At 37.6% G+C, this 15,410-nt stretch overlaps 1 protein-coding gene across 1 annotated transcript in view; it reads left to right on the top strand.

Moving 5' to 3' along the window:
- The window catches only part of C4H6orf118 (chromosome 4 C6orf118 homolog), a 113,258-nt gene extending 98,853 nt beyond the window's left edge, over positions 1-14,405 (top strand). Inside the window, exon 9 of the mRNA XM_053709163.1 lies at positions 14,205-14,405. Within this exon, the coding sequence (XP_053565138.1) occupies positions 14,205-14,247 (43 nt within the window). The 3' untranslated portion in view covers positions 14,248-14,405. The remainder of the gene's footprint in view (positions 1-14,204) is intronic.
- Positions 14,406-15,410: the final 1,005 nt, after the last annotated feature.

Raw genomic sequence — 15,410 nt, forward strand, 5'->3', positions numbered from 1 at the left:
TGGAGGAAAAGGAGTTTTTCTGCCTCAGGATAAAAAACCTAAGGGTAAATCTAAGGCTTCTAACCGTTTTCATTCCTTTCGTCAGAATAAGGAACAAAAACTCAATCTTCCTCCCAAGGAATCTGTTTCCAATTGGAAGCCTTCCTCAAATTGGAATAAATCCAAGCCATTTAGGAAACCAAAGTCTGCCCCTAATTCCGCATGAAGGTGCGGCCCTCATTCCAGCTCAGCTGGTAGTGGGCAGATTAAGGTTTTTCAAGGATTTTTGGATAAAAACTGTCCAAAATCATTGGATTCAGAGCATTGTCTCTCAAGGATATCGAATAGGATTCAAAGTAAGACCTCCTGTGAGAAGATTTTTTCTCTCACGCATCCCTGTAAATCCAGTAAAAGCTCAGGCTTTTCTGAAGTGTGTTTCAGACCTGGAGTCTTCAGGGGTAATCATGCCAGTTCCTCCTCAGGAACAAGGTTTGGGTTTTTTTTCAAACCTATTCATTGTACCAAAGAAAGAAAATTTATTCAGACCAGTTCTGGATCTGAAAATTTTGAATCGTTATGTAAGAGTACCAACTTTCAAGATGGTGACTATAAGGACTATTCTGCTTTTTGTTAAGCGAGGACATTATATGTCCACAATAGACTTGCAGGATGCATACCTTCATATTCCGATTCATCCAGAACACTATCAGTTTCTGAGATTCTCTTTTCTAGACAAGCATTACCAATTTGTTGCGCTTCCATTTGGCCTAGCAAAGAGCTCCAAGGATCTTTTCAAAGGTTCTGGGTGCCCTATTATCTGTAATCAGAGAACAGGGTATTGCGGTGTTTCCTTATTTGGACGATATCTTGGTACTAGCTCAGTCTTTACATACTGCAGAATCTCACACGGAAACATGGTTGGAGGATCAATTTACCAAAATGTTTCTTGATTCCTCAGACAAGGGTCACCTTTTTAGGCTTCCAGATAGATTCAGTGTCCATGACTCTGTCTCTAACAGACAAGAGACGTTTAAAATTGGTCGCAGCATGCCGGCTCCTTCAGTCTCAGTCATTCCCTTCAGTGGCTATGTGCATGGAAGTTTTAGGTCTCATGACTGCAGCATCGGACGCGATCCCCTTTGCTCGTTTTCACATGAGATTTCTACAGCTTTGCATGCTGAATCAATGGTGCAGGGATTATACAAAGATATCACAATTAATATCCTTGAATCCCAATGTACGACACTCTCTGACATGGTGGATAGATCACCATTGTTTGGTTCAAGGGGCTTCTTTTGTTCGGCCAACCTGGACTGTAATCTCAACAGATGCGAGTCTTTCAGGTTGGGGAGCTGTTTGGGGATCTCTGACAGCACAAGGGGTTTGGAAATCTCAAGAGGCGAGATTACCAATAAATATTTTGGAACTCCGTGGAATTCTCAGGGCTCTTCAGTTTTGGCCTCTGCTAAAGAGAGAACCATTCATTTGTTTTCTGACAGACAATATCACAACTGTGGCTTATGTCAATCATCAGGGTGGGACTCACAGTCCCCAAGCTATGAAAGAAGTATCTCGGATACTTGCTTGGGCAGAATCCAGCTCCTGTCTAATCTCTGTGGTGCATATCCCAGGTGTAGACAATTGGGAGGCGGATTATCTCAGCCGCCAGACTTTACATCCAGGGGAGTGGTCTCTCCATCCAGATGTGTTTTCTCAGATTGTTCAGATGTGGGGTCTTCCAGAGATAGATCTCATGGCCTCTCATCTAAACAAGAAACTTCCCAGATACCTGTCCAGGTCTAGGGATGTTCAGGCGGAAGCAGTGGATGCACTGACACTTCCTTGGTGTTATCATCCTGCTTACATCTTCCCGCCTCTAGTTCTCTTTCCAAGAGTTATCTCCAAAATCATCATGGAACAGTCTTTTGTGTTGCTGGTGGCTCCAGCATGGCCACACAGGTTTTGGTATGCAGATCTGGTTTGGATGTCCAGTTGCCCGCCTTGGCCACTTCCGTTACGGCCAGACCTACTATCTCAAGGTCCGTTTTTCCATCAGGATCTCAAATCATTAAATTTGAAGGTATGGAAATTGAACGGTTAGTTCTAAGTCATAGAGGTTTCTCTGAGTCAGTGATTAATACTATGTTACAAGCTCGTAAATCTGTCTCTAGAAAGATTTCTTATAGAGTTTGGAAGACTTACATTTCATGGTGTTCTTCTCATAAATTCTCCTGGCATTCTTTAAGAATTCCTAGAATTTTACAGTTCCTTCAGGATGGTTTGGATAAGGGTTTGTCTGCAAGTTCCTTGAAAGGTCAAATCTCCGCTCTTTCTGTTTTGTTTCACAGAAAGATTGCTATACTTCCTGATATTCACTGTTTTGTACAGGCTTTAGTTCATATTAAGCCTGTCATTAAATCAATTTCTCCTCCTTGGAGTCTTAATTTGGTTCTGAAGGCTTTACTGGCTCCTCCATTTGAGCCTATGCATTCTTTGGACATTAAACTACTTTCTTGGAAAGTGTTGTTCCTTTTGGCTATCTCTTCTGCTAGAAGAGTTTCTGAGCTATCTGCTCTTTCTTGTGAGTCTCCTTTTCTGATTTTTCATCAGGATAAGGCAGTTTTGCGGACTTCTTTTTAATTTTTACCTAAGGTTGTGAATTCTAACAACATTAGTAGAGAAATTGTTGTCCCTTCCTTATGTCCTAATCCTAAGAATTCTTTGGAGAGATCCTTACATTCTTTGGATGTGGTAAGAGCTTTGAAATATTATGTGGAAGCTACTAAAGATTTTAGGAAGACTTCCAGTCTATTTGTTTTATTTTCTGGTCCTAGGAAAGGTCAGAAGGCTTCTGCTATTCCCTTGGCTTCTTGGTTGAAACTTTTGATTCATCAAGCTTATTTGGAGCCGGGTCAGGCCCCGCCTCAGAGAATTACAGCTCATTCTACTAGATCAGTCTCCACTTCGTGGGCTTTTAAGAATGAAGCTTCAGTTGATCAGATTTGCAAAGCGGCGACTTGGTCCTCTTTGCATACATTTACTAAATTCTACCGTTTGGATGTATTTGCTTCTTCAGAAGCAGTTTTTGGTAGAAAAGTTCTTCAGGCAGCTGTTTCAGTTTGATTCTTCTGCTTTCGTTTTAAGTTTTTTCCTTTAAAAAATGAAATAAACTTATTTTTTGGGTTGTGGATTAATTTTTTCAGCGGAATATGGCTGTTTTTATTTTTATTCCCTCCCTCTCTAGTGACTCTTGAGTGGAAGACTCCACATCTTGGGTATTGATATCCCATATGTCACTAGCTCATGGACTCTTGCCAATTACATGAAAGAAAACATAATTTATGTAAGAACTTACCTGATAAATTATTTTCTTTCTTATTGGCAAGAGTCCATGAAGCCCACCCTTTTTATGGTGGTTATGATTTTTTTGTATAAAGCACAATTATTTCCAAATTTCCTTTGTTGATGCTTTTTACTCCTTTCTTTATCACCCCACTGCTTGGCAATTCATTAAACTGAATTGTGGGTGTGGTGAGGGGTGTATTTATAGGCATTTTGAGGTTTGGGAAACTTTGCCCCTCCTGGTAGGATTGTATATCCCATATGTCACTAGCTCATGGACTCTGGATAATATGAAAGAAATTAATTTATCAGTTAAGTTCTTACATAAATTATGTTTTTTTTGTGGAACGTTCCTGGCACGTCCTCGGTCGCGAAGGGGTTAACTAAAACAAAATTATTTATTTAACTAATGAAAACAAAACAAAACAAAATTTTTCGTGTTGCACATGTCTAGTTTACGCCATACAAGAAGAGCTGGAGGGGGCATACAAGGCTGCTCTTTTTTCCTCCTTGCAAGAGGATGGTTGGATATAAAAGCTCTCAGTAATTTTCAAAACATCTCAATCCTGTTCTCTCACCCACCTAGGCTTGCCTCTGCTTACTACAACCCCTAACTTGACAAAACTATACCTGCAACCTTCTACTGCTACATGTGTGATAAGCCTCAGACTTGCCATTTTAAATGTACTAAATGCTTATTTCTTCATGTTTGAAGCAACAGAATATATGGACTAATCTGTATTCTGTCAATTCTGTGACAAGTCCTTACTTTTTTCCTGAATGTGCTACTGGTAAAAAAAAGATATTGGAAGAAGGAGATGATTCTAATAGAGAAAAAAAATATGCCTGAAAACTTTAGGATTGTTTTTTTACCTGCACCAGTTGCTATGAGGCAAAGAACACAATATTGGAGAATATGTTATTACTTTGATTACAAAGAAATTAATTTATGCTAAGAATACAAGTTAAACACATTAATAATTCTCCATATATCTTCTACCCCCAGTGTGTTACTTATATTGTTTATGATTTTTTCCTCATACTTATCTTCTTTATTAATAGAATTACTTTTTGGCCTTCTGTTGGTTCTGTCTAGCATTGGTTTTGGAGTCAAGTTGAAGTCACCTGCTATTATAATATCATAATTAATGTATTTTATTAATTCTTTTTGGATATCATCCCAGAATTTTCTGTCTTTTTTATTCGGCCCATATATGTTGCAGATTAATAGCTCTTTTCCCTCTGCTATCATTAACATATTGCCCTTGCTTATCTATTTTGACTTTGTTAATCTTATATGCTAACTTTTTATTAAATTATATCGCTACTCCTCTAGCTGATTTTTTAAAGGAGGAGTAGTACACTTCTTTCACCCAATTACATTTTAGTTTTTCATGTTCAGTGTCTATTAAATGTGTTTCTTGGAGACACGCAATGTCAATATTACGTTTTTTCAAATGAGTTATAATTGCCTTTCTTTTAACTGGGGAGTTAATACTCCCAACATTCCATGTTGCTAATTTAATCATCTTTATCCCTTCTATTGATTTTCTATTAGCCTATTCAGAAAAAGGGATATATATACTGTATATATATATATATATATATATATATATATATATATATATATATATATATATATATATAAGAAAAACAAAAACAAAAAAAAACAGATACACATATATATAGTATATCTGCATACTTCACATTTATATATGTGTGCCAAGCACGATTTCCTATATATCATATAACTCTTAGCCTTATTTCTAAAAACAAATCTCTATTAATCAAGTAACCCTTGTGATACTTATGTGAAAGTCTGTGAAGACACTTCTAGCATACCATACAACTCTAAAGATAATTATAATATGCATTATATGGCTAACTTCTAGTGTAATAGCACGCACTCTTCTAGTGTAATAGCATAAACTCACTAGCCATACCCTCTTTTTCTAGCGCAAATCTATCACCTCTTTCTCCTAACTTCTAGTGTAAGCATTGTGGTAACATTGGTATTCACAGCACATTTCTATGTATTCTTCTAAAACATATGACACCATATTCATTGTGCCTTATAAGGAAAAGCAAACGCAAAAATATAACAAAAAACAAAAAAACAAAAAAAAGAGAAATATTAACACCTAGCAATTACACATTTATAACGTGTGCAATCATAAAACTCTTAGATAACCATCTTTAAAAAACAGAAAAAAAGAAAACAAATCTATATCAATCAAATAACCCTTGTGATACTTTGTGGGAATCTGTGAAAAAAATAATAATAATATTTACACCTATCAATTGCATATGTATGATGTGCACAATTTCCTATATATCATATAACTCTTGGATAGCCATCTTTTTTTTTTTTTATAAAAGTTTTTTATTGAGACAAATTAAAGCGTAACAAGTAAGAACCTAAGAAGATAGGTTCACATTGCAATGCAAAACAATATAGGTAGACAAAACTATTGTAAATATGTACAGTGTAGAAAAAAAGAAAATATAATGACTTTTAGAGCAAATTATACATACATTGCAACATGAGGACATGTGAGATTGGGGTTCTAAGTGAGTGTCTCAATGTCTCATTTTCTTTTCATGAGATGGGATGTTATAAACCTTGGGTAGCTATATCCCTTATATGTGAAGGTCTGACACGTCCCTTTATGGGACAAGTGTCAATTGCAAAGGTTATGTAAGTTTCAGGTTTGAAGGAGTGGCCCAGGGAGGTAGGAGGGGGAAGAAAAAAAAAGCCACAAGGACCAAGTTGCAACAAAAAAGTCTACTTTGTTTAAGACCCTGTGGGAGTCTTGTTCCATTAGTCTAATAAATTGTATAATGGATAGGACCTGCGAGAAAGGGGGGGTTCTCTATTATTCCAGGATCTAGCTATGGCTAGCTTAGTAGCCATGAAGAGATAAATCGTCAGGGCCTCAGCTGCTGGGGTCTAATTTGGTGGCTGCATATGGAGTAAAGATACCTCCGGGAGGAAGGGGGGTTTACATCAAGTTTGTGGAGGCTCTCATATAGTTTCTTCCAGAGTGGTTGTATTTTGGGGCAGGACCACCACACATGCAGTGCTTTACCTGTGCCGTTGCATTGCCTCCAGCACTTGGGGGAATGTGTACTGTAGATTTTGTGTAAAGTAGCTGGGACCAGATGCCATCTGACCACTATTTTGTAATATAGCTCCCAAAGAGTGGCGCAATGCAGGAGATTTTTGGTTACAGAGATTCGTCCTTGCCAGATACTACCGTATTTTTCGCTCCATAAGATGCACTTTTTTCCCCCTCAAAAGGAAGGGGAAATGTCTGTGCGTCTTATGGAGCGAATGTGTGGACCGCCAGGCTGTGATGTTGTGAATACTTTTTAATTAGAATGTAGATAAACTGAATTTAATGAAGCACTGCAATTGGCAAAAGTATTTTTCTGTATGTTTAGTTTTTACCTTCTACTGAGAAATGGTTCAGCTGGAATGTGCGCTCTGCACGCTTGAAAAACTAGACCGCCTGGGTTTAATATACGTGGGTGCGAGCGTTAATCCCCTGGACAGAATAGTAAAATATGCTGACACTTACCGGTACTATTTGGAGAGCTGCAGCTACTGTAGTAAGCGTTGCGGGATAATAAAGCATCAATCCCATGTTGGATGAGTGACGTAAACGGAGGTGTTTGCTCAATAGCCAATCGTGAGTGAGGATTCGCTGACAGGCTAAACACAGTGAAGGGAGTGCCATGAAACGGCGAAGATATAGCGGGTAAATCCTTTTTCCAGTTACCGTATGTGACAGTCCTCTGTATAAAAGTACAGATTAATGAGGAGGAGGTTATCCGTTCCTGCTGACAGCTGACAAAAGTTTGACCGCAGTTGCAAAGTACCGGTAATCAAGAGATTAGTCCGTATATGCAGCAAACAACACTGGTTGCAGCAGAGTTGATAAAGTATGCTTCCTTTATTACCAGTGTATAACTTGGAAGAAAATTAGTAACAGCAATTGAAGGCAGTTTGCAGAGAGGATTGTGGGATTTAAGAAGGGAGGCCTTAAAGGGATACAGACCAACGTAATATCCATGACAGAGGCACACATTTCTCAAAGTTTGGTGACAGAGTCAGAACAGACATAATAAGCTGCTGGCGCTTACCATGCTGCTGCTATTTGTTTTCCTGTGGTCCTAATAAGTTATGCCCTGTGTGAGCAGGATGTGGGATAGGGACTACCAGTATATATTGTAAGAGACAGAACAGTCATAATAAGCTGCTAGCGCTTATCATGCTGCTGCTATTTGTTTTCCTCTAAGTTATGGTCTCAGTGACTGGAGTTCTGCTAACATTCTACATTCAAAATGAACAGAGGATCTTAGCAGAACTCCAGTGGCAGAGACTATAACTTATCAGCACCGGAGGAAAACAAACATCAGCAACATGGTAAGCACTAGCAGCTTAGTATGTCTGTTCTATCTCTTCTGTCTTCTATGTGCACAGCACAAGTGTAAGGGACGGTAAAGGCATATTATGTATTTTTTACTTATGGGGTCTGATGATATAACTAATATGACTGCCCTATGCTGTATACTTACTGTAAGGCTGTAATACACCATTTGAGTCAGAATATTTTTTTTCTTCTTTTCCTCCTCTAAAAACTAGGTGCGTCTTATGGTCAGGTGCCTCTTATGGAGCGAAAAATACGGTAATGTCAACCGTGAAACCTATCTCCCTCTCCCATGCTTGGTGTTGCGAGATTTTGTGTTGTGAGTGAGAGTTAACAAGCAAGCTATAATGAAAGGATAGCGAGTGTTTAAGGTTATGAACATGAGACCATTTTGTTTCCCATTGAGAGAGCGATCTAAGTGCTTGTTTAGGGTATCTCCAAGAGCGCAACCAGGAGCTTAATTGGAATGCTTCTAATCATAGACGGGGGGAGTTGGGATTTAGTGCAGAACTGAGGATGGGATATCCATGTGTGGTGTTCATAGAGGTCAGTTACCGAATATATTTGTAGGTTCTGCCAGTATTCGGGGTGGGTGAGGGGCTATATCTGGGATATGTCTAATTTGGTCCCAGAATGAAAAGGCGTCTTGTAGAATAGGGTGAAATTTGCTTAGGTCCTGTCTATGGTGGGAAGGTATCCAAAGGAGATCAGAGGGAGAGAGGTGGGATGGCAGCAAGGAGGACTCAATGAGGTACCAACCAGGGGAGCATTCCCTGTTGTTCCAACTGAGAAGGTGTGATAATCTGGCAGCATTGTAGTAGCAAATAAGGTTATTAAGAGCTAGGCCTCCTTGAGCTATAGGCCTCTCTAGTGTATGTCTGGATGTCCTGGGCCATTTATCTTTCCAGACGTATATAGTTATTAGACTCTGTAACTTATTAAGAATAGGCCTGGGTATATGATATGGAATGCACCTAAATAGATAGGTTATCTTGGGAAGGAAGGACATCTTGATTGATGCTATTCTTCCCGTCCAAGATATCTCTTTGAATTCCCATGTGTTAAGCAATTTGCGGAGATCTGGTATCCTGTCTGTATAGTTTTTGGCGATAACGATTGAGGGGTCCGGGCCTAAGTATACGCCCAAGACTTTGAGTCCCGATTGGATAGCCATCTTTAAAAAAACAAACAATCTCTATTAATCAAATAACACTTGTGATATTTTGTGAGAATCAGTGAAGGAAAAAAGAAATATATAAAAAAATAAAATAATAATATTTACACCTATCAATTGCATATGTATGACGTGCATAATTTCTTATATATCATATAACTAGCCATCTTTTAAAAAAACAAGTCTCTATTAATCAAAGAACCCTTGTGATACTTGTGATAAATATTTGATATTAATCAAATAACCCTTGTGATACATATGTATAACATGCATACTTTCCTGTATATCATATGGCTCTAAGATATCTGAAAAGACAAATATTCTGGACAGGCTATAAAAAATAAATTAGTAAATTTAAAAAGAAAAGAAACAGATTATCATTTTGATCCTAATTTTTTTGATTCCTCTGGGTTAGTGAAAGTAATAGTAGTAGTTCCTGTAAAAATTTTCAGTTTAGCTGGGTACATCAGTGAGACAGGTTTCTTCTCTTCTACCAATTTAGAACATATTGGGGAGAATTGTTTCCGTTTCGTCGCCACTTCAACTGTAAAGTCCTGGAATAATAGGATTTTACTATTTTGGAATTGAAGGCCCTCTAGCCTTCTATACGCTCTCAGTATCTCCATCTTGGATGAGGCTAAGAGTACGGCGTATAAGCCGAAACACGTCAGCCTGTTTATTTCACTGCTATTTCTACCTCAGTTTTACCCCGGGGGTCATGTCATGCCCCATTGTTTTATTGTAAACAAATAAACAGTTTTTTAATGAAACCCGGTGCTCCTGGAACGTTCTCACTTTCTAATTTTTTAGTGCACCCTATACTTTCAATGGATAGTGCGTCAGCGCCAGCATTGCTCACATTACAAGTTGTGAGTTATATAATAGTGCTAAAAAGGTTGGTGTGCCAGGAGGCCTGAAGTAAAGTGTTAAGACTTGAATTAAAAGTATGTAAATAAATTGAAAATAAATCCTATGGTAAGTGGGATATTACTCACGTAAGTGAGAACTAAGACTGAACCCCTCTGCAGGTATAACTCCGGACTTCAAGTGGATTAACAAATGTAGTTTTCAAAACAATGAAACAGGTCCCTAACACATCAAGGCTGCAAAAGACAAGTCTATTGTGCATTAGTTTCTACGGCAGCAGAATGCTTACTATTGTTTGGCGTTTTCTGCTGAAAATGGAACTGCTACAGTCAGACTGCTTCCACGTGTTGTTCCCATTTTTATGTAGTGTCCGCCTTGCATCCTGTATTTCTCCAATGCACGCTTCTCTGATTATATTTGGCTTTTGAATGTAATCTGAGAAATATGTGTTGGAGAAATGCAGGATACTACACTACATTTTTTCTCAAAATGTCTTCAACTCACAATAGTAAGTACTCTGTGAACAGTTATACATTAGCTGATTTAAGCTGCATGTTGAAAAAAAAACAAAACAGCCAACTAACGTCATCAGTGCTGATATCATGCTTTACTGTGACCTTGTGGGATTTCATTAAGATCTCAAAAGATTTCATAGTAAACTTCCATAAAGGGATATTAAACAATCAATTTTATTGACAATGGTAAAGGACCGTACTCACACACTTGAGAACTAATGACTGAGCTCTCAGTATAAATGCTCACAATCAATCCTCCTCCTCCACTTGTAAATACAGGAACAAGAGACCGCATGATCCACGGATATAAATTTATTTTAAAATATTTAAAATCAAATAAAGGACAACATCAAGCACATAGGAGAAAATCAAGACAAGCAACAGTACAATTATGATCTACAGCTTATGAACGCCGTGTGCATTCAGCATTCTCAGCTAATCTTGGATCAAATTAGTCTTTTTCACTTTTTTGAAAGTCCCGCCTCTAGTGCTGTGTCCAGTTAAGTGTGTAAGCATGGTCCTTTACCATTGTCAATACACTGCCTATTTATCACAGAATTTATCTATTGATAATTCCTTTCTTTGAGGTTACCAGTTGAAAGTTTGCAAATCGGAAGAACGGTAAAGAAAATACATACTTACCAAGGACTATATCCTTGTTCACTGTTTGTGTTATTAAGAGTGGACAGTGTTGTATATTATTATTATTATTTCTTAATAAAAGAGCTTTATTGTGTAAGACACAATACAGAAAAACAATAAGCGCATTATTAAATACAAACTTTTTAAATTTAATTTGTGCAGTGTCAATTACTTCCTGTCACAGCCCTAAAAGAAGGCTGAGGCCACTACAGGAATCTTATCTAGCATGTCATAAAACTTCTATAGTTGGTTTAGTATTAAATGAGTAGACTAGATAAACAGGGAGTCAGATTTGCTCATGCTCAGAACTGCTACAATGAAACTTAACTTTTAAAACTGTTTCACTCTTATTAAACTGGGGGCAGAGGCTACAGTGAGACATTCTAAGTTGTTTGCTATTTTTATGAAATCTGTTTCTTTTTATGTTAACTTTGATTCATCATATTTGCTTTTACCAAAGTAACACTGTTTAATATTCCTTTAAAATAAGGAGGGAAATAACATTACCATGCCTGCACATGCCAGAAACACGCTCCATAGTGAGTCCCAGGACTAGCATCCTGATTGACTGCTTAAAGGGAAACTGTTGTCACAAAACAAAGTACAATAGTTGGGGGCAAGGAAATAATTCATAATTAAAAAAAATTCAATATACTGTATATGCATTAAAAATGTTGCTACTAAAGTTGTTAAAATTGAGTGTGAACCTGCTTGTGTTGTCATTTCCTGTTATGAACAGTGTGATACTATAGTATTGTTCATTTCTCACACAGCACACATTTTTCCTATGCTCCCTAACCATCTGTATTACATGTACAGAACTACCAGACAGTACTGGCTGAAATAGTACTAGCTTTGCAGAGTATATTGCACATAGCAATGAAGAAAACAGTTTTTGGTTTATATGAGCAGAAATAAAGTCTAGAGCAGGGGTCAGCAACCTTCGGCTCCCAGATGTTTTGGAACTACATTTTCCATGATGCTGAGACACTCTTTAGGCTATCTGAGCATCATGGGAAATGTAGTTACAAAACATCTGGGAGCCGAAGGTTGTAGAGAAACAAAAAATTAACAGAAGCTGTTTCCCTGCCCTGATTAGGGTTGCCACCTTTTGCCCAGAAGATTCCTGGACACTTTCTAAATGGGCGTGGCTTGGGGGCGTGGCTTCTCGCGGCCTCAAATTCAATATGAAATCAAATTTATATATATAATATATATATATATATATAATATATATATATATATATATATATATATAATATATATATATATAATATATATATTAAAATATATATATAATATATATATATTAAAATATATATATATATTATAATATATATATTATAATATATATATATTACAATATATATTATAATATATATATATTATAATATATATATTATAATATATATATATATTATAATATATATATATATATATATATAATATATATAATATATATATATAATATATATATATATATTTATATATATATATATATATATATATAAATATATATATATATATATATATATAAATATATATATATATATATATATATATATATATATATATATATATATATAAAGCCACAGCCAGTACATTGCATAAGAACACCCTTCCTGACTTAGAGCACAGTGTACATTGTGAAAAATTAAAATAAATCTTATTACTAACCTTTCTGCAGCTTCCAAAGAGATTTTATTATACTGAGTTTGTTATAGGAGGGTGGGCTTACACCTGCATCATTTCCTAAGAGACAGAAAACTATGTCTGTGGCTCTTAGGAAACGATAATGTAGCTGTAAGTCCATCCTCCTGTTTAACAAACACAGTATAGTAAATTCTACTTGGAAGCTGCAGAGAGGTTAGCGTTAGTGCCGGGGTTAGTAAATTACAGGACCGGTCACTGGCTGCACGCACCTCTGCTAACTCACTGTCTTCTAGTCTCCCAGTCCTTACAACATGGCACAATCTGCTCAGTGCAGGCTCAGCGCAGTGAATGTGATGGAAGTGACGTCACGTAACCCTCCTCCTCCCTCCCACATACTCAGAGTCCAGGCAGCACCTCCCACATACTCAAGGCAGCACAGGTTCCGTCTCTCCTCCCGCCGGGCTATGAGCTCCTCTGGCCAGCTGTTTGTTTTTTTTAATCTGCGGTCAGTCAGTGCCCAGGGGAGTTCTTAGCCCGGGGCATTTGATGGTATTTCCGGGGCACTGGACATACAGTCCCAGACCGGGACTGTCCCGGTGAAACCGGGGCAGGTGGCAACCCTAGCCCTGATAGATGTGCTCTGTAGTTGATTATAATTCCTGCACAACCTGGGTTACCTTGGCAACAAACTAGTCTTCAGTAAGGGCAGCTGAAACTTATATTACTTACACTGCTCTATTACAAGTTGTTTTAGCTGCCTAAACTAACTTTACTTAAGAAGTGGCCTTATTTCTGCTAAATTAAGACTTTTAACTGTTGCCTTCTATGGTGTTCACTTATAGAGTACAAAGCTAGTAATTTCACAGCCGCTGGAGCCTGGTAGCAGCTGAGTAGGTGGCTCAATACATGTAATACAGCTAGTTAGGGAGTGTAGAAAAATAGTGAGCTGTGTGGAGAAGAAGCCATAGTATAGTATCACACAGCTCATAACAGGAAATGACATCACAGGCAAGTTTACTCTCAATTTTAACAACTTTAGCTGCAAAATATGCTGCAAAGCTGTGCTAAAACTGCAGGCCTCACTTCTGGATATCAGCAAGACCTTCACTATTTCCGGTGCATGTATGTGCGCGTCTGAATGACCGCCAACGTACAGCATATCAGTAGTCTTTAAGGTGTTAAAGTCCCTTTACAATGGGATGTGGCTACTGAGGAAAATTTTGAGGCAAAATATCTTCCTTTTTTACCTAGAGATGTTCAGGTGATATTTTCTAGTCAGCTTTTTACATATATGCTGCATCACTTTCAAGTGTTTCAACATGTGGGTATCATGTCCCTTTAATACAGCGTAAATTTGACCTTTTTAAAGCTTGATATTTTGCTTACATGCAACAGAAAACATGTCATGTTTCTGGTATTTTCTTTCAGTCCTTTACTTGTTACTTTAAATATTGGAGCTGGAGGAAAGCCTGTAGATGGTTATGCACATTGTGGTAATGTAACTATGTATTGTCTTATTAAATGTGCATTGAACATGTTATTTATTATTTGTTTATGGAATAAATTTAATATAATGTTAAAATTTCTTCTTTTTTTTAGGGAACTAAAAAGCATGATAGAGTGCTTCCTGACCCAAGATTAACACATTATTTAAACCGCACAACTGTTTTGTTTATCATATGATTTCTATACTCTTGTTATTAGGACTTTAAGGATATTTTTTCATTATTTTTTCCTTTCCTGTAATATCACCGTAATAATGTAAATGTTCTTCTAAATAAAGCATGTCATTTGTAACTAGACTACTTGTACCAAAATCTTTTGGATTCAGTTTTATTTGATTTTAACAAACAACATGTTTTACCTATAGATTATAGCTTATAAATGTATTCCTGTTGTTATGTCCTTTAGAACAGACTCCTTTATGGCCTGGATTACAAATGGAACAATACAGTTTTATCCCTCATGAGTGCTACATATATATAGAAAGAGAAGCGCTCTCTCAAGGATGAACAGCTCAGTAACTTGTTTTATGTGATTTGCCACCTGGGAGCAGCCTCTTTTAGTCCAGTTGTGCTTTTCACAGTGAAGAACTTTCCTGAAGTATATCGGTCTGATCCTGCCTAACAAGGTCAGTCCAGACCTGAAATACCAGGAACATGACAAAACCAAACGATCAATTCGGCCTTCTTTGGACCTCGTTGGTAAGGTGCAGCCAAATCTCTCTAAGTAAGTGGTTCTCAAACCAAATGACCTCAAGGTCTGGAAAATTAGCCAGGCATGTCCAGGGCTCTGTAGAACCCAGGCTCTAAGCACATTGGGCACAGGTACCGTCTGGTTTCTCCCATCTTCCTTAGGGAGACTTCCTTAGGGTCATATTACAAATACATACAGAAAGACACCCTCTCAGGAACGAACAATGGCTCAGTTGCTTGTTCTATGGTGATTTACCCCATGGTAGCAGCATCTTTAGCCCAATTGTGCTTTTCACAGAAAAGATCTTCCCTGAAGTATAGCAGTCTGATTCTTCTCTGAACAAGGAAAGTGGCAACCCAAAATGATTGTTTCTGCCTTCTTTGGGCCTTCTCAGTGAGGTGCAGTGAATATTATTTGTAAATATAAATATATCCCCTTAACGACTGAGGACGTGCAGGGTACGTCCTCAGAAAAAAGGCAGTTAATGCCTGAGAACGTACCCTGCACGTCCTCAGTGTGGAAAGCAGCTGGAAGCGAACCTGCTCGCTTCCAGATGCTTTCCGGTTATTGCAGTGATGCCTCGATATGGAGGCATCCTGCAATAACCTT

This window comes from Bombina bombina, chromosome 4 (assembly GCF_027579735.1).
Source record: "Bombina bombina isolate aBomBom1 chromosome 4, aBomBom1.pri, whole genome shotgun sequence".
In the NCBI taxonomy this organism is placed as follows: Eukaryota; Metazoa; Chordata; class Amphibia; order Anura; family Bombinatoridae; genus Bombina; species Bombina bombina.